The sequence below is a fragment of the Sander vitreus genome, chromosome 9 (assembly GCF_031162955.1).
Source record: "Sander vitreus isolate 19-12246 chromosome 9, sanVit1, whole genome shotgun sequence".
Taxonomy (NCBI): domain Eukaryota; kingdom Metazoa; phylum Chordata; class Actinopteri; order Perciformes; family Percidae; genus Sander; species Sander vitreus.
The window spans coordinates 5548031-5572187 of record NC_135863.1 but is presented as its reverse complement, the minus strand read 5'-3'; the positions used below and the strand labels follow the sequence as shown (position 1 = coordinate 5572187).

Below are 24157 nucleotides of genomic sequence, written 5' to 3'. Positions count from 1 at the left end.
AAACACGGTAAACATTATACCTGCTAAACATCAGCATTTCAACATTGCCATTGTGAGCATGTTAGCTAGTATTTAGCTTAAAGCCCACTGTTAGGCCTGCACGATAAATCGTTATAAAATCGCGATCTCGATTCACCCGTTTATTTTAATTTTTAAATGACTTAAATTTTTTTTTTCTCCTTCAATTAATTTATTGAAAGCATTTGACATTGACATTAACATGTTTTAATTATGTAAAGACATCTTCAAGGAGTTCAGATAGAGCCTGTATCAGGCCATATTTAGTTCAATGTGTTATATGTCACTATTTTTGGTAGCCTACTGTACTTAAATGGCCAGTATGTACTTTATTTTCTTTATTTATTGAAGCCTCTATGTTTACAGGCTTGTGGTGATGCACAATGTGCTATAGGTACTGCCAATTTGTTTTGTTTTGTCATGGTTCATGTGTGCAATAAACATTACACTTCGTGAGAAAAAAATCGTGGCAGAGAATCGTGATATAAATTCTAAGCTAAAAAAATCATGATTCATATTTTTCCCCGAATAGTGCAGGCCTACCCACTGTGCCTATGTACATTATCACAGAGCTGTTAGCATGGCTATAGGCTTGTCGTCTCATTATGCTGCATTTTGATTTGGGTCTCTTCATCAAAATACACACTGGATAGTATTTACGCTTACAAGGATACATTTTTCCAATGTTCAATATGTCAGCAAAAAAAAACATTGCTTAACTTTACACAAAATTTCATTGAAATCTGTAAATATGTTTTTTTTAGCCTAAAGCAAACATAACATAAATAACATATCACTTCCTTGGCAAAGATAAATATGTGATTTGCATTGGATTAGACTGCTAAGTGGATATTGTCTATTGACAGATCATCAAACAGACATTGAGAAGGAACTTGGTGATAAACCAATGACCAATGTACAGTGACACTAAGAGAAAAAGCTTCTTTTTTTTTCTTAGAGCCCTGAGGCAGGAGAGAGAGAGGTAAAGAGATGGGCGAATGGAAACCCATTCTCGGACAGAGGAGCTTCACACTCCAGTGGGCATCAGAAAGATTAGGCTTAGCCTACAGCGCCTGCAGTCATGCATACAGGAAGTTACATACACATGCTTGTGCACAAACACAAACAGAGGCAATGACAATCCTCAAGCGTCTCTGATCGGAAGAGATCAGTGTGTGTGTGTGTGTGTGTGTGTGTGTGTGTGTGTGTGTGTGTGTGTGTGTGTGTGCGTGTGCGTGTGTGCGCGCGCGTGCATGTGTGCATGCATGCATGTGTGCATGTATACATGCATGGGTTTGTATGTCTAAGGAAAACAAGAAAGAAAGCATTATATTAGTCCCTAAAGCCCGCACTGACTTTGGTAAAAAAGCTTTTTATTTTGCAGCACCATCTGCATGGAATCAGCTTCAGAATGAACTACAGTTGAAGGAGTTGGTCTCTTTTTATTTTTTTAAAGGCTTTTTAAAGGATCTTGCAGAAAGGCAGTCTGTCTGTCATTGTTTTTAAATTGATTTAGGACCCAGATTTCTCTTTATGATGACATTGTTGTTTGAATATGATGAGTGAAAGTGTGTCTATGTTTTTACTTGTTATTGTCTTTGTATTTATTTTGAAACCACGCTGCTGTCACTTGCCAGGACACTCTTGTAAAAGAGATTTGTAATCTCAAGGAGTTTTTTATCCTAGTTAAATAAAGGTTTGAAATTAGGAATGGCAATGTGCTGATTTCTGTATGTTCGTTTGTGCCGCTCTAATGCTCCATTTTGTGTGTGTGTGTGTGTGTGTGTGTGTGTGTGTGTGTGTGTGTGTGTGTGTGTGTGTGTGTGTGTGTGTGTGTGTGTGTGTGTATGTGTTTGTGTGTAGCTACATACAGTATATTGTCAGGTCAGTAATAGGCCAACAGCTGTGTCAAAATTCCCTGTGCTGGAAGCTTTTATCTGGAATCCAATTGGATGCCCAATGGCAGTGATTCATGGACTCAAAATAACATCCCGAGGTGTTTGTGTTTCCGACTGCTGTTCGCTGTCAGTCTGTCTGTCCAGTCTGTCTGGCTGCCTGTCTGTCACCTGGCCTGGCTGACCTCAGGAGAAAGGTATGCTTGACTATAATCCTGTCAACTGCAATATGAGACTGTGGGAGATTCATCAGGGCTGGATGAGTAGTTGCCTATACATTACAGTAATAAAGTAATATTATACAGCAGTTGCATATAAATAAATATCAGTTTCACTACTCATTGGCATCGTAAGTGTTATTTAAACATATCCTGCTCATAAAAGCGTTTACGTTTGCTGTTTTGAGAGCTCCTTTGGAAACATTCTCTGGCATCCATAGGGAGCTGCAAAGATGATTTATTTGTAATAAACATCAGAAGAAGTGGGTTTGAATTGGCCATTATGACCGGCCAGTCAAAGGAAAGCAGCTCTAACAGAACGTCAAGCTTCATTAACAGCAAATTTCAAGAAAAATAAGTCTCAGACACACTCAAATTGCATCACAAATGCATCACAGCAATGACAGCTTTAGTACCAAAAATGTTGACGGTAAACAGAAAAAAACAGGGTTTAAATAATTAAAATAAATCGATATAGTATGGCCATTAAAATGGCCCAAAGGGTTTTAGAATAGGACAAGTTTTGAGAAGTTAGTGCTTCAAATATTCATATATATTCATTGAATGAAACCAACATGTTGAACTTCTCAATCCTCAATAATCAATATTAACTTCATCCAGAACCAGATCCACGAATGAAGTTCCGCATACAGTACTGCACATCATCAATCTAATCAGCAGCGGCCTCATGAGAACCCTTCAACCCTGAGTGAGACCGCCTGCACAGCAGTCCGGAAACCTCACTGCAGCAGCAATTTTAAGCACAAAAGAGCAGCTGACCCTTTTTGCTTGAGTACACATTGTGCCACCACAAAATAGATTGCATTTATTGTATATCAGTTACAACTGTATACAGTCTATGGTTACAATGTAAGGTAAGCTCGAATATGTTGCTGTCAACTGTTTACCCAACACTTGCCTCCCCACGTCTTCAACTCCTCGTGATGCTACCTCATGTAAAATTCCTTTGCACCATGATTTCATGTAGCCAGTACTGTGCCTGAAGACAGAACAGATCTGTTACCTTTCTATAGTTTTAATGTGAGCTAGATAGGCCAAGGTCAGTTCTGTCCCAGATCCAGGCCCACAGAGTGCAGTCTACAGAGCTGCAGCATATACAGTATGCATGTTCACAGTAGTGGACCCTGCTGCAAAGTAAAATAAATAAATACATAACAATTGTTGTTTTGCATTTGAGCTTTTGGAGAGGACACAATCAACTTTGCAAGTCAAAGTCAGGCTTATGTAATGTTGCTCTGGAGCAGAAGGGAGCAAGTGATCAGTAGGTTGACAACACAGTAATGTTCATCATATCTGTAGAGAAATAATGTTCTCTCAGTCTCAAAAGAATCAGCCAGAGTTGGAAGTTGCTTTTAAACCCAACTCACAAGTTATTTAACTATTAAATAACTTCACGATTTCTTGGTTTTAGAGCCACACCACATATAAAAACTCCTGTCCTGGAGTCTGATAATATCATGGCCTCCACTGAGAATCTCTAAATAGGCCAAGTCTTTATTTTCTCTAGAGTTTGTCTTGCTGTACCGTCTTGTGTCACATCAATTATGGAGCGATGAGAAGCACATGCCTCGTGCACTTATTCCATCTGCTTCACTGGGCACCGGATAACCAAAAAAGGAAAAATGGCCACAAACATCTTACTGTACTATGCAATTTACTTACTTTACCATTACAGTAAAGCCTAGTTCCACTTCTTTTTTTTAAATCTCAGTAGCACTTTTGAATTCCTTAACATAAAGTACTAATTTAAAGACTCTGAGCACCAGTCACCAGGCCTATGCATTAGGCTGCTATTACTATATTGATTCATAATTATTCATTCCTCCTTATAGAAAACAACTAGCACTAGACATTTAGCTTCTTCAGAAATACTTACAAAAGCCCATTTTGGAGATTCGAGATTTTGGCTGACAAAAAGTTGGAAAATCCAGTGTTATTTAATTGGTAATGATATTAAACAGAGAAAGACAACCAAATCCTCCATTTTGATTAATTACGTCCAGCAAATATCTGTCATTTTTGCTCTTATGATGACGTAAATGATTGATGGTTTATCAAAATTGTCATTACAAATTCCCTCCTCAATCAACTGTACTGTTTCAGCCCAAAACACATTTTGTTTCCAATCAACTACAATAATTTCCAAACTCTACTAACTTCAATCTAAGTCTCCATGCAGTCTATGCAATGAAGATGACAGTTTAATGGCAGAAATATTACCAGGTGGATCAGTCTCATGCTGTACATCTGGATCATCTAGTAGCCATGACACTGGCCTCAAGTCAATAAAAAAACAACAGTGCGACTGTGCAGGTGCAATGAAGAAACACTTACTGTGTAATTGCATGTCACCATCATCTGTGCAGATCAAGAGATCAAGCAATGCAGTGAAGGAGGCAGCACCGATTCAGTTTCTATTTCTTCACTTGCTCTGACAACCACTTCACTGCCATACCAGAGAGATGAAAGTGAACATTGCATTGAGGCTATATAGAGTCTCTCGACAACCTCAGATTTTGCATCGCAGCATCCATGCTAAGATAAACAGAATTATGGCTGGTGCACCCCTCTATATGACATTATGATGATGACAGCAGAACCAGGGCAACCGGTTTCAATATCCACCTTCCTCATCTGCAAATGTCTCTGGTTAGAATGTCTCCATCCCTGCACATTAGCGAATACTGTTGACAGTCAGAGGGGAGATCCAGTATAGCAAGCCTCTCCTTACCTGGCAAACGGGCAAGATAATGGTTGCTGTCACCGTAGGTGACAGGCGGCGAAGTGTAATTTCTGCAGTAATCCGCAGTCTGGTAGTACGCTGCATCCCCGTTCTTCAGCTGCAGCGCCATCATCGCAGTCACATCCCTTTTCCAACTTCTTCTCTCCAAAAAACCTGGCGGTCAGGCAGGATGACAGTACCTAGCACACGCTCAGAAACTGAGGCTTTCACCGGAGGGGTGATTCAAAGATGAGAGCGAAATACAGAAATCGCCAGCCAGCAAAAATACTTTTTAAATGCCCAACATGTAAACACATTGCGTTTGTATTTTCACATTAAGTACCAAAAAATATATTTTCCTCGCGAAATTACATTTTTAAAGACACAGGCCCTGATGAGGATCCTCCAGCATCCCTCTCCTTGTTGGTACAGTCCATTTCCGATGCCACCGCTGCTGAACAGCATGGTTTTCAATCATGACACATTGTGTACATGTTACACCTATGTGGTAGACCCTGATCACCCGTGGCTGGCTATGAGTCTCAAATCTGCAGTGAAAACAGCCAGGCTGCTATTGTGATGATAATGTTGTTAATAGCCTATGAGTTAATAGCCTATAGGCAAATACAATGAAATAAAATGCTACAATAGACAAACATGTGGATATAAGAAAGTATTGAAAACGGCATCTGCAATAAATAGGCCTAACAATTCTTCTTCTTCTTCTTCTTCTTCTTCTTCTTCTTCTTCTTCTTCTTCTTCTTCTTCTTCTTTCTATAATAATAAAAACAAGATACATTCATTTTATTATTGTTGGTATTGTTATTATTCTTATAATTCTAGTAGCCAACTAATATGTGATGCTACTAATTTTGTAATATTGGATATTACTACTATTACTGTTTACTGTGAACCGTGAGATCATAAGATGTGGTTGAAAGCTCCACAGAAAAAAAGCTAGCCTATGTGGGCTTTGAGGTTAGATTTTTTTTCCTCACCTTTGTAGACCTATATTACATATAAATGTACTGTTATTATCATACTGTGTGTTTATTTTCTTATATATTTCCATATATTTTATGTTTATTGTATTTATTATGTATAGTGCATAGGCCTACAACATCAGTATGACTTGCAGAGTTTAGATGTAATTTCTTATTTCATTTTATTTATTTCATTTAAATTATCATGTCTTAGGTCCTGCTGTGTGAATTTGTGAAAACGTGTGAATTTCCTTCCCTGGGGATCAACAATGTCTTATATTATATCCCTATCTCATCAAATTATGGGCTGCTTTGCAAAAGCATGATGTCACGCCCACAAACACTGGAACAGTTTTTGCTATCTTATTTGCCCTTTTTGTTTACTGTGATGATGTAGGCCTACTAAGTCATTCTTTTGAGATACATTTCGTTTTTTTTTTTTTTAGGAAGTTTGTCATTATTATATAAGAAACCAAATCATAATTCTAAGATACTAAGTCATTCTTTTAGAGAAATTACTAATAGGATCTTTTTCCTTTTATGACATTAGAGGAAATGGGCATCCACAGAGATCCTGTAATAACATTTTAACAAAAAAAATATTGTTTGAAACATACTTTGAGAAAGTTTTTCATTATTTTGAGAAACGATCTCATTATTTTGTGATCCTATTTCATTATTTTGAGATACTAACTCATTATTTTGAGATACCAAGTCGTTATTTTAAGATACTATCTCATTATTTTGAGATAATATCTCATTATTTTGAGAAAGTTTCTCATTATAATGACTCACTGGTGGAAATGGCTTCCCCAGTGATCCAGAAATAACATTTGAATAAAACAAATATGGTTTTGTGGTTTGAAACATTATTTGAGAAAGTTTCTCCCTATTTTGAGATACATTATTTTAAGATACTTTAATTTGAGATACTATGTCAGTATTTTGATATAGGCTTATGTCATTATTTTGATGGCTAGTATGTCATAATTTCGAGAAAGTTTGTCATTATAATAATGACTTACATGACCTTTTTTTTTTAAATCACATTGGCGGTATAGGCTTCCAGTGATCCTGTAATAACAGCTGAATAAAACATATGTTTTTTTGTGGTTTGAAACATAATTGAGGCGACATTTTAGTTTTTTACCTCTAATACATCACACGGATAACTCACACCCAGTTTCATTCTGTGTATGATGTGTTTGAGAGAGGAAGGGAGGAGGGCCCCTGAAAGACAGCGTGGCTGCAGTGCCGCAGCAAGACAACTTGTCCAGTCGACCAGCAGTTCAGCTGCTCATAACATCCTCAGCTAGAGCTCTACTGACTGGACATTTTGGACATACGTTCTGTAACTGTACGCCGTACAACCCATAACACGAGAGGGTTTATAGTCGGTGTGGAGTAACGGTTTGCTGGCAAAGAGGCTGACAGGCGACAGATAGCCTGCTTTGGGAACTGCTGGGGACTGTTGGATAGATGGAAGGCTAGCCAGGGTCAGACCAGCATCTTCAAACACTTTGAACGCTGCGTTGACGCCAATTCAGCAGGGTAAGTTATCATGCGAAATTACCTACCTACCTTTAAATAGGCAAATGGCTTGTGTTTAATGTTGGGAATATATTTAACGTTACAGGGGAACAGGCTCAGCGTTAGCCTTTAGCTAGTGAACAAGAGAGCTAGCTAGCTAACCATTTCCAAACTGGTGGGCATTAACTTAGTCGAAAGATATGTGGTAACGTTAACGTTATTCCGACATTGATAGAGTGGTTGTAAACTAATTGCATTGTTATAACGTTACTAACGTTATATTCGTATCATTATGCTATATCGAGAGCTAACAGTGCTGTGCAGCTGTTATTCCCTAACACCCAACGTTAGCTAACCTGCTGCTAGCCAGTGTGAATCTGCTGATTGCAGAATGTGTGTTATGTTGTTTGTGTTTTCATTTCCTCTCCTCCCAACACATATTTCTGTGACAGCGTGAAGATGGATCGAAACATGAAGGGTGGAACTGTCCCATCATCAAAATAGGAGGGCGTGTCTCTTAGGTATGCTTCACTAATTCCTCTCTGTTGACAGTCCAGCAAAGGGATTTTATATCAAATGTTATCTTTCTTTCTGAAACTGCAAATCTAACGTTAATGTGATGGACAAAATAAAAATGTAAATCGATCAAGGTTTCACAAGTGTTTTCCTAAACTCATTTCGTTGTGTAATATGGTGCAACTGGCCAAACTGTGGAAGCCCATTTCCGCCAATGTGATGGAAAAAAAGATCCTGCAAGTCAATATAATGAGAAACTTTTCAAAATAATGTATCATATAATAATGACTGAAGTATGAAGTATCTCATAAAAAATACTTAGTATCTCATAATAACAACTTAGCATCCCCAAACAATGACTTAGTATCTCAAAATAATGAGACACTTTTTCAAAATATTGAGTTAATATCTCAAAATGATGAGAAGCTTTCTCAAAATAAAGTCATTATTTTGAAATGCTATCTTATTATTTCAAGATAGTAAGTCATTATTTTGAGATACTAAGTCATAATGAGAAAGTCTTTCATTATATTGACTTACAGGATCTTCTTTTTTTTCATCGCATTGGCGGAAATGGGCTTCCATACAGACCTCTACAACAAATATGTTATGTCTGTAGAGACTAAACATATGTTTGATCTTGCCAACCTGCCACTGTTAGCTCACACAACTTCTTTTTTTAGTTTCAATATTCAAAGCAAGCTTGTGTCTAGGCCAATGTTTCCCCATTCCACACATCCTGTGTTGTGAGGAAGCTTCCTCTTTTGTCCTAAAGTGCTTAGCTGCATCCTGATCAGGGTATTAGATTGCAGAAATGCTCAGTGGGTGGTTTGTTTTAATTCAGGGATTTCCGCTTTAGCTTGTTTTTGTACATATTCAATGCTACTCTTCTTTGTAAATAAAGTTTGCTGTTTTTCTTTCTGGTTAACTATCAATGTCATGCATATTTGTGTCAGTCACAAGGTCACAACTAAACTTTAACTGTTTTTTTTTTTGTTTGTTATTTTAAACCTCTTTTTATTGAGAAATATATATTATAAACAGAGACACAGCAGTACAGGTACATGAGTTTTTCTTTTTCTTACACACAAAACACCCCCCTCCCGGCCCTCCCCATCCCACCCCGACTGGACCAAATAAGAAAGTATTAACAATACAGACAATTATAAAGGAAATACATACTTAGAATTGAAACATGAATAAACAAATATGATTTCTGTGAAGGACGGCATGCCTTCAAAACTCTATCATGACACACCATAGTGGATTACTATAGCCAGGTGTTTATATATAGTGTAGCTTGAATATAGAGGGGGGCAGTCATTCCTCTGGAGTCAGCCAGGATGGTCACTTACAATTTCAGAGGGTGCAATCCACTTTTCTTTTTTTTTTTTTTAACTCCGTTGCTCCTTGTACATCATGTAGATATACATCCATTCTTGCCCTGTATGCTTAACCTGGCCAGTTTTATATTTGCAATAGTGCAAGCAGAGCAGTACAGGCACCCTTTTCCTGAGCAGCCTCCACCACCTGATAATCTGACCAAATTACCGTTTCATTTTGGTGCCGTTTTTTAAGTAGATTAAGGAAATATGCAGAATTAAGAGTTTTTATTTCTGTTTGTCAACTTTAAGACAGTTGCTGTCCACTTGCTGTGTCCATCTCATCTATGCTTGTGGCTATTTTCGTGACCATTCTTCTGGCTCTGGCACAGGAAGGTGATCTTAATCATGCCTACAAACATATGTTTGGCTTTGTTGCTTTTCCAACCAGGGAAACAGCTGTCAGTGAGCACAACACCAGTCCTATTTGAATTACTGGAAAATTGGAGATGTGGGTGGTGATTCAGAGGCTAATGTGCTCCAAAGTCAGCAATGAGATTTACTGGCATGTCGTGGAAATGCCCTATGGTGTCCTCCCAGTTAGTCAAACCCTGCAAAACACTTCTAAAGTCTGGTGCAGGAGGGCATCTTGCCAGGTGCCTTAACTACTAGGGGTGGCAATCTCTTGGCACCTCACGATTCGATTCCAATTCAGAGGCCAATGATTCTATTCTAAACCGATTATTGATGCAACAATTTTTTAATGTACATTTCCATGCTTGATTTGAAAAAATATACATATAAATCTGAGTTTGCTACTCAGAGTTTGCTGATCACTTCCTAGACAAAGCAGCTAGACAAAGCTTAGATTTTGACATATACAGTATTTGTCACACACAAGTTTTAATGAAATGTTTTGTCTACTGAGGGTTTTATTTTGTAGTCATTCCATGCTTAAGCCTTAAACATGCTTGTGAAAGTCACCTTCTCTCGCAGTAATCTTCCATGTCAGAGGCTCAGTCGGCTTCTTAGAACATGAAACATGAGGTGGTCAGATGTCATGTGGTGAAGTAGATGAACAACCTAAATGTGTTTTGACTAATTATTTTATGTATGTCTTATTAGATCATGTGTATACAAAAACTTTTTTTTCTTCCCTTTTTGCCATTTTTTTTTCTGCCTAAACTCTTAAGTTGTTGTCCATTATCCCATCCTCTTTCAGTCACTCTGTTTTAAAATCAATTATTTTTCCCACCCTTATTTACTACTGCATCTGATCTGGGACCCAGAGGCAATGTTGAGTGCGTTGACTCCTGTTAGATAGAGGTGGGGCATATGAAAGTAATATTGGTGTTGTAAAAGGCGACACAATATCAAGTGGATTTTTGATTATTACTTTGACAGATAAGTGTTTATATATGTATCTTTGGCGATACAATGACCTTAACTTATTTGAGTGCCATAGCTGTGTGAAATGAAAAGTAAAGGCTTCTACCTGCTTGATAATTCTATCCTTATGCTATTTGCTAATGCTTTTTTTTTCTCAGAGAAAGTATGCACCACCCCTTGTTGAAAAGATGAGATACAATATTGTTTGAATACATCAATGTACAGTACGGTATATTATCATATCTTCTGTATAGTTTGCCTTTGTGCAGTCCTATACAGTAGAAGGGCAGGCCTTTTTCTCATAATGTTGTAACACAAATATTGTCAATGTGCGAAAACACCAAGACAGTACATGACACTACAGTGCTGTTATGATGGGTGTTTGTCTTCTAGATTATTAGTACTGGCTATTTTTGCTCAAAATATGTTGTTGTACTTAAGATTTAAAGCTAATATAGTCTAGACAGCTAATGTTATCAAGACAGAGTCACTTTCACCATAATGAATGATTGATGTATATTGGCTGGATGAATGATAATAATAATATCTCTGTGTTTTCCTCTCATCCTGCTTTTCTGAGAGTTGTTTATGGCCCTAAATTGGCTGAAGGTTAAATTAAGGCATGTTGTAATTTTCTAAGAGCCCAAACACATACTTTCCCATCACTATGTCACAATCTGTTACAGTTGAGTCACTGTGTTGTTTTTGTGTTTGTGAGTGTTGGACATTAGCAGTCTGTCTAAAATACTTGTGTAAATGAATAGGGTTGCAAAATTCTGGGAATTTTCAAAGTTGGAAACTTTCCATGGGAATTAACGGGAATAAACGGGAAATAATGGGAATAAACTGGATATTTTTAATATTGCTTATTGTTATAATACTGTTAGTCTATAACACTGAACTTAAATGTAGTTGAAAAAAACATCTTGCAGCATAATCTTGGTTAAAACAACCTGATTTAATGCAGCTTCAGTTGAATGTCCTCCCTATATTTGTCAATGACATGCACACAGTAATCAGCATAGGCTACTACATACTTGCCAAAATTTGTAGTAGCAGTTACAAAGCAGTTTTAAGGTAAAGTTTTAAGCCAGTACAGATACAGTACTGCACTTTGTGACATTTCATACATCTTGTATGTTTGGCTAATATAAATGTCAAACTAATGTCAGAATGAAAGATTAATGTTTCAAAAAACAGGGTAGGCACATCACATTTCACCTGTTTTGGACTGGTCATTTGTACAAATATTTTAGTATCAATATCCATCTCTTGTTAAAGATGGGAAAATAGTTCATAGTATTATCTGCTTCAAAAGCTGCATTAGTTGTCTTCTTTGAATGAGAGCCCTTAGCTAGCGTGATCTCCCATTACTACAAAGGTTGTCCTCCATAAATGAAACTTTTATGCTTTGTTGTTAAAGACCTGTTTTGGTTACCTGAAGACCCTTCTGTCCTCAGGTTAAGGTCTCTTTTGTAAGTGCAGCCTGTTGGTAAGATACACTTGAGTGACATAAAGCAGTAAACTATGCCAGTTTTACACATGCCATCGACGCTCTGCAGTCAGTCACTGCACTTGTTTTAGTCTTGCTACTGTGTGGCTGACTGAACACGCTTGTTCTCTTTGACTCAGTGAGCACAGCTGAGCCTCAGCCACAGCGAGTAGGCAGGACTGCAGATTAGTCCAGTCATTTTATGAAAAAAGGTTGAACAAATTGCAACAGAAGCAAACCCAACTGATTTTGTATCCTTAATATGTCCTGAGTAAGGAAAAAAAAGCCCCGAAGAATCCCATTAGGGCAAGGTTTCGAAAAAGACCCAAATATAGCCTATTCATACGCCTATTCATTATTTTTCTCACGTGAATAGGGTAAACATTTTAACCTTTAGATATCACCATGAAAATTACTGAGTTGATTATTTACATACAATACATGACAAACATGATAATTGTTTTTTGAAATTGTTTGTTAACATAGGCAAACGGTGGGTTTGTCTCACTTGGGTATAGCCAGGTCAAAATGTCTTGTTGACATCTTACAGTAAAAGACTTAATGTTAAGGTCTGAATGGAACCCATTTAGGCTACCCATGAGTATTAATACATAGAGGCAGGAAGAAGTACTTTAAAAACCAGCCTTTATTAATTATTATTACAGAGATGGGGTTTTGGGGCTGGGTCCGTGGGACTGTTTCTGGGGGATGAGTCTGAGGGAAGAACAGGAGACAAGGGTAAGGAGAATGCAGAAGACAAAAGGTAGGTAAAGTAAGAAGTGGCTGGATCAAACAATCAAATTCCGTACACAATGCACCACTAGAGAATCTCATCTTCATTCTCGTCACAGCTACACAGTTCACTAATCCTAAACTTGACATTGTTTCACCAATAATAGTCATACCACAGCTCAACACACATCCAGATGTTCCCAATAAATTGTAGTTGATCACCAGGTATGTTTTATTAATATAGGTTGAATAATCCATGTAGGAGAAACTCTAGGAAATCTTTCTTACCTGAGTAACAGCTTAGTGACTTAGTTGATTGACAGTTGAGTGGACCTTGAATGAATGAGTGAATCTCTTCCCCTTATGGTGACATTTGTTTCCCTCTATAGTCTTTTACTGTAAGATGGCAACAAGATTCAACAAGACATTTTCACCTGGCTATACCCAATGTTTAGATTTGTTGTATTTATGCAAATTAGCACATACATAATTAGATTATGCACCGTTTTCCCATGTTAACAAACAATTTAAAAAAACTTGCAATACATTTTGTGTTTGTCTTGATGTAAATAATCAACTCAGTAATTTTCATGGTGTCATCTAAAGGTTAAAATGTTTACCCTATTCACGTGAGAAAAAGAATGAGTAGGCGTATGAATAGGCTATATTTTGGTCTTTTTCTAAACTTTTTTTCCCCACACTCAGGACATATCGAGGATACAAAATCAGTTGAGTTTGCTTCTGTTACAATTTGTTCTAGGTTGACCCCCATTTTGGCTTAACATGACTGGCCTAGATTCACTGAGCAGTACTGGCCACTCTCTTCAACTGGAAGCAGCTCATGTTTTTGAAATTAAGTTGCCAAATCTATAAAACAGTTGTTAAATGCAAAACTGTGGCTGCCTGATTGGGTCACTAAATTCATATTTTTTTAAAAGAATAGTTTGATGGAGTTTTTTTTTGGTCACTAGGCACATTAACAGTTGCTTAGTTGGCAGCACTGTGGGGTGCTTTCAAGTGCACCCTTTGGGGTCACCTTGAAAGTGTAGCACATGAACCTTTTGAACAATGTGTGTTATTTGGTCACTTCTGTTGTAACGTCGGTTACTTCTGACTAAGTTGCTTTACAAACAGAAGCATCAAGTAAACTGTATTTACCAAATAAACTGCACCTCAGTGTTTTTACATTCAGTATCACAACTGGGGCTCTAGTTGAGCAGGGCTTTTAGCCTATGCTTTACACTGTGATGGTCAGAACTTGCTTAAAAGTGTTGTTATTTTTCAGGTTGTGCTCTGCAGCTTAACTCTGTGACCGAGCTGGGAGACAGAGAGGAACATGCCTCCCAGGCCGTCCTCAGGGGAGCTATGGGGCATCCACTTAATGCCTCCCAGGTATGCACACTGGATTATATTGTGGATACAAGTGCATTTTGTATTTTTTTATTGTGTACTGTACACATGCCTTGACAAGTAGCCTGTTAATTTCATGTTACTGCAAATATAAAAGTCGTTAAAGTTCACATGCCTATGCATTCATTATATTATGTAGTATTCAGTTATTGTTGTTAGAATGTTATTTTGTTTATATATTCCTTATTGGAAACTCTTATGAGTGTGAAATGCCCTAAGGGGACATAGTAAGTGTAAAGTAAATAATTAAGGTCATCAAAATATTATAATAATGCTGAATGTGTCTGCAGGATCCTGGTTGACTGCTTGCTGCCCAATGGGATGATTCTGACCCTGGAGTGTCTCCGTGAGGCCACACTCATCACCATCAAACATGAGCTGTTCAAGGAGGCCAGGAAATATCCCCTCCATCACCTCCTACAGGAGGAGACGTCCTACATCTTTGTCAGTGTTACACAGGTAAGAACTCTCAATCTCTATTTGAATATCTGGTAGGCAGAGGTGTCCATCTAAATTAATTAGTTGGAAGTTTGATGGAACGACCCCAGAAAAGTTGTTTATAAAGGAGAACAGTAATTTGTCTGGAGCTGCCATAGGTGCTAGTAAAAAGAAATCGGTCCCTGGAACTGTTGTTGTCTGAAGAGTTGTTCACATCTTGCTTTCTTCAATACAAACCTGAGCACTTCTTATCTTAGCCTTAGAAAATGCTTCTCTGTGCTTAAAAACACACAATTGCTCTTTTCCAAAACATTCACCGGCAGGGAGGCCGTCAGAGCAGCCATCACCATCGGTTTTCATAAAAAAAGAAAGTGGAAGTGTTTCAACACAGTCCGTGTTTTTTTTCCCCTGCCTGCAGGAAGCAGAGCGGGAGGAGTTCTATGACGAGACCAGGAGGCTGTGTGACCTCCGACTCTTCCAGCCCTTCCTTAAGGTCATTGAACCAGTTGGCAACAGAGAGGAAAAGATCCTCAACAGAGAGATTGGTGAGAGGTCTCCTATGACAGCACTGGTTCTGTTGTAGCTGTGGTTCATTTTTGTTCTTATTACTTTTAAAATAAATGAATAATAATAAAGTGAATAAAAATATTGTTTGGAACATTACTCATTTAAAGGAGGGTTTCTTGTTCAGTTAAAAAAAAAAGAACTACTTTGCTTCATTTTGCTCATTTTGCTACTTAGCAACATATTTGGTAGATTTTAAGCAAATAATTAGTGTTTAATTTGCTAGATACTTTATAGTTAATCTAAATAGTTGCTTTTTTTCATTAAATGGGAAAGACAAAATATGCAATAAAGTTTCTCTGTTTAGCTGAAGCAAACTAAGTAGGATATTTGGTGGTTTTATCTACAGGTTAAGATGGGAATGAAAAAGCTATGTTGTTAGGCAAATTTTGAGCTTTATGTAATGAGCAGAACTGATATACTGAAGCTACTTACATTTTTTGTTGTTGTATTGTTTTTTATGTTTTAGGAAGCTACAGTTGATAGAGGAGGAAAACATTATTTTACTGTATCTCTAAACAAACCAATCTAGCCCAAAATGACCTTAAAAGACTGAAAAACACTGCCTTTACTTTCTATTCTTTCAGGGTTTGCCATTGGTATGCCTGTGTGTGAGTTTGATCTTGTGAAGGACCCTGAGGTTCAGGACTTCAGGAGAAACATCCTGAATGTTTGTAAGGACTCTGTGGAGCTGAGAGACGCCAGCGGGCCCCACAGTAGAGCTCTGTATGTTTACCCACCGAATGTAGAATCCACACAGGAACTTCCCAAACACATCTATAGCAAACTGGACAAAGGTAGGCAACAGCTTTAGCCTTTTTTCTCAGTGCACAATTTGACTGGTTTAAAATGAGAAATTGAAAATTATTATTATTTTGAGAAAATAAAACACAAAGAAAGCACTTAAAGACAACAGGAGGACAACAGGGAGCAAAAAGTTAATATTTTAGCCTCCCATCAATACATAATCGCTACTAACCAGCCTTAACAATGGTTAGGAACTGCAGTAATGAGCAGGGCATTCAATGAATTGATTGAGGTGCTACTACTGTTCAATACAATACCCTCAGGCGTCAGAATAATTGAAGGTGGGTGGTTATTGTTTCTGGGTTGCTGCATAAGTAACATTTTATTTATTGATTCTTTTTTCTCAGCTTTCTTTTTCGTCTCTTTCATTTTGTAGGTCAGATTATTGTCGTGATTTGGGTGATTGTTTCTCCTAACAACGACAAACAAAAGTATACATTGAAGATCAACCACGACTGTGTGCCTGAACAGGTGGCATGAATATGTCCTAAAATAAATAGACAATGAATCAGCCATGAGCCACTTTTATTTTTAAATTCAGTGTTAGGGAAATTGAAGGGTGTCTAATGTAGGCTGTCTGCATGTATCTTATCCTAAAGGTGATTGCAGAGGCCATTCGTAAGAAGACACGTAGCATGCTGCTTTCCCCAGAGCAGCTAAAGATGTGTGTTCAGGAATATCAGGGTAAATACATTCTCAAAGTATGTGGCTGTGATGAGTACCTGCTGGAAAAGTACCCCATCAGCCAGTATAAGGTAAGAAAATCTATTTTGTTATATAAACCGTTCAATTTGTGATAATTTAGACCTTAAATGACATTAAAAACATGAATAATAATGTATACAGGAAGTAAATATTTGGTTTATAATTTCAGTGATTAATACCAAACGTGTTGAAGAAAGCACAACATTTCTGCCTTGCATGAATAAAGAGTTTGAACGACTTAATTTATTGGCTCAAAGAGAAAAAATAGCAGGCATACTGTAGTTAGGGGCAGTCTGCACAGAAACCCATTCAACTGTGGTCTAAGATGGATCAGCTCAGGGCTGATCCAGGATTTTTTGATAAATCTGTATCAGGATATAACCAAAGCCTGAGTTATTTCAGATCCTTTATTTATTGTAACCTTTGTGGATTTGTCAAAACAACATTGCCATTCATTAGAACACTGAAACCATTTCCTCATGCATGTACATGATGTGAGCCCAGGCTCAGAGTCCGGAAAAACTCCATGTGAGCCAGATCAAAATAGAAGATGCACAAAGTGTCACTGTTTCCTCTGCATTCACTCGGCAGCTGCTGGGAAACGATTGATATCACTGGTTACACTTACGCACAATGTAACTCTAGCAGCTCTCTGTACTTTCGTTCTAACAGTCCTAACTGCGTCATTCCCTCTCTCTCCCTCTCTCCCTCTAGTATATCCGTAGTTGCATCATGCTGGGCAGGCTGCCTAACCTGATGTTAATGGCTAAGGACAGCCTATACACTCAGTTGCCTACAGATAACTTTGTCATGCCATCATACTCTCGACGTATCTCTACGGCAACATCCTATATGAATGGCGAGGCAGCTGCCAAGTCACTGTGGACCATCAACGGAACCCTGCGAATACGAATCCTGTGTGCCACCTATGTTAACGTCAATATACGGGACATAGACAAGGTGGGGACACATAGTGCTTACAAGAATATGCCAGTGTCTGTGTTGATCAGTCAAATTAAACAACAGTTCCTTGACTCTAATGCTCTATTCTTACATGGATGGTAGGAGAAGACAAGAATTGGCCAAAGTGAGACAAATTCATTTTTAGTTACACAAAAAATTGTGAATGGTGTTTATTGTATTTTTTGCAGATTAATGAATGAAGATATGTTTTCGAGCAAAATCTATGGGCTGTTATTTCAGTTGTGCAAAGTACCCCCTCTTCCAAATCCCTCATATCCTGTGGAAACAAACATTCATTGTCCAAGTTTCATGTGAACAGAGACCTTTAGGAAAGGAAAGTAGTTCTAGCTTGTGTTGGTGTGCTGTCATGAAACTTTTAAACATGTAAATGTAATATGTTTACAAAACTGCCAGGCTGCATGCCACTTAGGTGAAATGATCATTTAACATGACAGCTGTTACATGCTATTAATGAGATAAGTTGTCCAACAGGCACATCTCTTAGAAATGTTATAGTGAAGAAGATATATCACATCTTTTTTATTAATGTTTATTTTTCTTGTTGCATTTTTTTTCTCTTGTATAATTATAGATATATGTGAGAACAGGCATTTACCATGGAGGTGAACAGATGTGTGACAATGTCAACACACAGAGAGTACCCTGCTCTAACCCCAGGTATTTGCCAACCCTTTATTCCAATACCTTTTAATTCACTACAGCAGCCCTTAAATGCAGGACTCTTCAATTATAACAATAACTTTATTTGTGAAGAGATTTTCTTAGTATAGTTACAAAAGTGCTTAAATAAACAATGTGAGAGATGTTTTACAGTGGAAGGTAAAACCAGGAAAAATTAGATCAAATAAAATGCGATAAATCAATGATGGTACCCAATAATGGAAATAACTACTACTTTAAATCACTTTCTCTTTATTTTAGTGAGAGAGTGCATTAGACAATTTACACTTCTAATTTACTTTAAGTAGTCAAAGGCAGGAGGGTAACGTTTAGTGCTGGCTAGTAACACTAAACTGCTGTATTACATTACTGGTCAACCAAAGTCTAGTCCACTGTTATACCTCTGGAGAGGCAAAAGGAATACTGTCTATACTTTATAGGCCTGTTTGAAAAAAAATTTACAATAATTTAGGCATGTGTCACTGTCTACATTTTGTTGCTGAAAGTATTTGCTCAGCCTTGTGTAATAGCAGTGTAAGGTCTCCGAGCATTTCAGTTTTCTATCATTTGAGAATTGAGTGGTACAGCTCTTTTTAGGTCCTGTTCTTGGGGTTTGTTGCCCGCCCTTTAGGCCTATATTTGAGATTGTTTCTGGTTCTTTTAGTTGACCCCAGACTCATAAATCATCTCTGTATCTCTATCATTCTTTGTCTACAGGTGGAATGAGTGGCTCACCTATGATATGTACATCCCAGACATACCCCGTGCCGCCAGACTCTGCCTCTCCATCTGCTCTGTCAAGGGCAGGAAGGGAGCCAAGGAGGTAGGATGGATAGCAAGAAGGAAATGACTCCGCAATGCAACTTAAATTTACAGGAAAGTGGACATGCAAAATCAGGAAGTGTCTTACTAGGCTATTTGGATGCAACTGTTTCCTTTTTTTTAACAGTTAGGAATAATTATGGAAAAGTAAAATCTACAGTTTGATTGAGGGAAAAAGCAACAGCACAACAGTTGAAGGCAATTACATATTTGTGTACACGGTGAAAATTGCATTTTGTGATATTTAAAGCACAAAAACATCTATAACTGGGCAAACTAAATGTGAGCTCATGTTAGCTAAAGGACACTAATACCTGATCATACAAATACCAATAGTAGTATGCTTTTTTACAGATAGGCAGACGGTGCTGCAGTTGTCATAGCCTAAAGATAGCAGAAGGCAGATGACCTTCATGTGTCTAAATCTTTTATTTAGCACTCGCATGCTAACCCATCCTGGAGGGACCTTTTGTATGTGTGTAGCATGTGCTAGTATTGGATGAACCTACCCTACTATGTGTCAGTCTGTTTGAGTATATGTGTCCAAGGTGAATGGGAGCTGTGGTATCGTCTTTGGCTCTGTTTAATTACTAATCGGCCATGGGCACCGTGGTGGCAAAAAACATCAACAGAAACACAATCAGCAGTAAGGACTTTTCCATTCATGTTAGAATATGCTTCGCTCTTCACGTTGATGGCATGTTGTGAATGGGGCTAACTGTTCTCTCTCAAACCATTATCAAAGTATTTGAACTACAGACTTTGACAACAGAAAATGGAATATTTAGATAATGCAAAATCAAATTAAGGCTGAGAAGTTAACAGATTAACACATTTAATTCAAAACCTGAAAAGGCTAGTGCTTTCTTGATAACATTTGTGTAGCATAATAGTAACATTCTTGATACTTGCAACACATTTACAATAAAAAGAACGCCTGTCTGTACATTTTACTCTATGTTTAGAAAACATGTGGTGTAAAATAGTTGGAGTGTGTCTGTGTTTTTTCTGCATTGGGTCTGATACTCGTAACAGACACCCACACAAATAGATTTTTCTTCCATCTCTCTCTGGTGGAAAAGCTGGAAGAGAGAGATGTGTGTGTGTTTGTGTGTGTGTAGAGTGTAGAGTGTATCAATGAATGCCAGACATGGATATTGTAACAGACACCTAGGTTGAGTCCTATCGTGCACTGCACAGTGCTAGACTGAGGTCAGGTTAGCGGCTGCTCTTTCAAGCCCTACCTAAATGAAAGATAAACACTTCTCTACAGCAGCCTTTTGTTCCAGCACTTACTATAAATAGGTGCATTTTGACTGGCTGTCTGCAGGTAACTCTATCTGCCTCAGCTGCCTCATTGTCACCTGGTTTCATCGCTGCCCCTTAGTGTAGACTCACTCTGAAGTTTATCTTAAACATTTCCTCAGCCTTTGCCAATACTTAGATGGTAGCTGTGGTAGAAGGAGTATTGCAGTTTAAATAATTTTAGATTTTTTATATCTAAAAATAAAACAGTGGTACATCTTTCAAGCACTCATAGAGAGGTCCAATTCAGAGATTAATTGAATATCCTGCCAGACTGTGCTGTCATATACAGTACCAGAAGACAGCTGGCCACATTTCATGGCTTACCTATTTAACCTTTCAGGATGAATGAGTGTAGGCATGACATTCTTAAACCTTAAAAGCCTTTGAAATAAATCAAACTCAATTAGAACTTGTTAAAATTTAACAACATCAATGTAACCCACTTAAACCTTGTAAGGCCCTCTAAAATCTTTGCTGCAAACTAACACATTGTTGGCAAATAAACAGCATTCACCAAAGAGCATTTTTTTCTGAGTAAGTGCCTTTAATGTGTCCTTAGCATAAGGAAACCTTAATTTAATTATATACTTTCACACTGCGAGTGCAAGAATATGTTGTGTTAGAGCCTCTTTGATTCAAAATGATTCGCCATCTGTGTTTGTGTCTGTGTTGTGTCTGTTTTTTTCCCATAAGCGTCTTACATTGAAACTAATTACATTTGTAATCAGTGGCTCTCTACTTCTCTCTCTCCCTTTACTGTAGGAGCACTGTCCACTAGCTTGGGGTAATATCAACTTGTTTGACTACACACACACTCTGGTGGCCAACAAGATGGCTCTGAACCTCTGGCCTGTCCCTCACGGCCTTGAAGACCTCCTCAACCCCATAGGAGTCACTGGATCCAACCCTAATAAGGTATTCAAATTCAGCATCTTCATCAAAAGTACAAAGTTTTACATATTCTTTTGACTGTACATGCTCTGTTTCATATGGGGACTGTGCCAGAAATGTGGCATAAAAAAGTGACAGGGTTCCATATTGAATTGAGAGTTTTGACTGTTTTGTGAGAAACTGTCATTTACACAATGTGATGATATTATTTTCATCTCTGTTGTCCAGGAAACCCCATGTCTGGAGCTAGAGTTTGACCACTTTAGTAGTTCTGTCAAATACCCAGATATGAATGCAATCGAGGAGCATGCAAACTGGACCATCTCGAGGGAACTGGGGTTTAACTACAACCTCTCTGGACAGGTAATAACCTGCTTACCGGCCACCAACCAGTGGACTGGAAAGGTGGAACAACACAGCAGTTTGTTTTATGTTTTGAAACTTAAACACAGGTAAAGAAATGTCTGTTAAAGTGACATCTTAAAGACCAGTTTGGAGCTTGCAGGTTTGAGGTAGCATAAGCAAAAGAGGTCTGGGCTAGAGTTTAGATTCTCTGCCCGAGCCCGAGCCGAGCCCGAGCCCGGCCCGATATTTTCCGCTACTATTCTCGGGCCGGGCCCTTGACCAAGCATTTGTGTTTTTTTAATTATTACTTTATTAGCCTTATTCGGTGGGGAGAAAGCTATGCCTCTCCAGGTTCTCCCGTAGCTCTGGGTGTATGTCCTGCACTGACTTGAGTGTGAGGTAAACTGGGCTACATCGTGTCTCCACCCTCTGCAGCACTGTTGTCGGCCAGTGCGTCAGCATGCAGACCGTGCCGAAGGACAGTATTAATTAGGTGATCGAGACAAGAAAATCTCCCATATGGTTCCAAGGCTTTGATTATGTTGCTGCCTTGATCTGTTACCTTCACTATTCGGCTGAGGGAGCAGCTATAGGGTCGAGGTTAGTTAGAGTTTTTTTTTTTACGTTTCTTCATTTGGATCCATTTGCGATCCATCCATTCTGAATAAACAAACAGCGCAGTTTACATGCTTCATCCTTGTTGCATTATTCATTACAATAATTCTAAACAGATTTCAGTTCAAACAACTCAGAATTGTAGTTGAGAATGTCAGGTATAACGGCCCACGTATAAAAAAAATGTTGGGTTTAAATCGGGCTCGGGCTCATAATTCCAGTTAATGTGTCGGGCCGGGCCGGGCTCGGTTTTTTGGGCCCGATCTAAGCTCTAGTCTGGGCCATACAGAGCCCTGTTGTACTGATGATGACAGACATGCGAATGTGAAATCACACAACAAAGACAAAGTATAGTAGTTGCAGCATTAAGAAACAGGTTAAGATACATCTTTACCTTCATATTCTCATTGAAAAAAATTACAATAATTTAGCAAGTAACAGCTGAAATACGAATTTAAAAAAACATAATATTTATAGCATGTACTGAGTTAGAGAACATCAAGTAAGTTATTAATGAAGGTGTTTGAATTTCACCACTAATTAGACCCCGTTGTAGCAGGACATTGATTAATGAGGCCCTAATGTGAAGTGTGGTTGTGCTTTTGTACACAAACTGCTAAATTAGTGGTGATGGCAGTGTGTTAGTAATGTAAACAGATATGTGTGCTGTATAAGACACCAAATGTAATTATAGTTGTGTGTTATTGAAACTTGTATTAAATGTGAGTGTCTAAGATGAGCAATATTACCTAGTGAAAGAATTGTTGCATTAAACATTATTGGCAGCACAACAGTTATAACACACAGCTGTATCAATTAGTTGGTTAAATGTTTGGTTAGATGTCAGTGAATGTTATAGCCCTTTTCAGTTTATTTATTGAAAATTGATATGATATCATTTATATTAATTTAGGTCAATAATAGATCTGATAAAAGTGGTTAATTTTCAGCCCAACAATGAACTATGAAAACTCATTGTTGACTTAGACTGTGTTAACTCGTCTCGTCAGATTTCTAGATGACGTATGGCAAGGGAACCATGACTTGTTTGTGTTACATTGCCATGTGAGAGGATGTGGTAAGTTATTCATGATGTGTGTATCACATGTGAGGAGTGCCCAACTCAATACATGGTGTGATGATGATATCATCCGGCTTGCTTCTGAAAAGAAAATAATTTAATCTTATCTCAAGCTTAATTGAGAAAAATGACACTAGACATTCAGAAATCAGACTTGGTTTTGTGAAGGAGTATGAATAGGCAAATAGAACCTTTCTACAGATTTTGTGCTCTTGCCAAAGTGATGGCCAAAACAAAGAAGCTCAAATTCAGGATTTTCTAACGAGCCTTAAGTCGATTGTACACAGCATCTGGCTGCATCGCTGTCCGACTGTGCTCTGGCTCCATCACAGTTTCAATGTCCACTGGAAACGTTTCAGAAGTGGAGCATCTGTTATTGTTGTAGCCACAGGTTGATTACGGCGGTGTTAGTAATGTCATCATACAGTGTTTATTAGTTTATTTTCTTTCTGTTGTGTTTCAGAGCAACCGGTCGGCCAGAGATCACGCCCTGACAGAGAACGACACTGAGCAGATGAGACAGCTGAGTAACAGAGACCCTCTTTCAGAAATCACTGAGCAGGAGAAAGACTTCCTCTGGAGACACAGGTAACCTCCCAACCAGCAGATATACCACTATACTACTCTGCTTTATATCACTTAAAGTTTGACTTTATGTAGAACCATAGCATGGCATAGATTTCACAGGT

General features: G+C 38.1%; 1 protein-coding gene across 2 annotated transcripts in view; it reads left to right on the top strand.

Annotated features, from left to right (window-relative positions):
* The first annotated feature begins 7062 nt into the window (after positions 1-7062).
* LOC144523110 (phosphatidylinositol 4,5-bisphosphate 3-kinase catalytic subunit alpha isoform-like) overlaps positions 7063-24157 on the top strand; it is a 30809-nt gene continuing 13714 nt past the window's right edge. Inside the window, exons 1-14 of one of the 2 annotated variants that reach the window (XM_078258435.1) lie at positions 7063-7408; positions 7840-7908; positions 14124-14230; positions 14539-14707; positions 15105-15231; positions 15838-16047; positions 16434-16528; positions 16657-16812; positions 17477-17722; positions 18318-18403; positions 19124-19229; positions 21299-21451; positions 21656-21790; positions 23932-24056. In XM_078258435.1, coding sequence (XP_078114561.1) covers positions 14175-14230; positions 14539-14707; positions 15105-15231; positions 15838-16047; positions 16434-16528; positions 16657-16812; positions 17477-17722; positions 18318-18403; positions 19124-19229; positions 21299-21451; positions 21656-21790; positions 23932-24056 — 1664 coding nt within the window. In that variant the 5' untranslated portion in view covers positions 7063-7408; positions 7840-7908; positions 14124-14174. The remainder of the gene's footprint in view (positions 7409-7839; positions 7909-14123; positions 14231-14538; positions 14708-15104; positions 15232-15837; positions 16048-16433; positions 16529-16656; positions 16813-17476; positions 17723-18317; positions 18404-19123; positions 19230-21298; positions 21452-21655; positions 21791-23931; positions 24057-24157) is intronic. The other variant, XM_078258436.1, reaches the window with a different exon arrangement.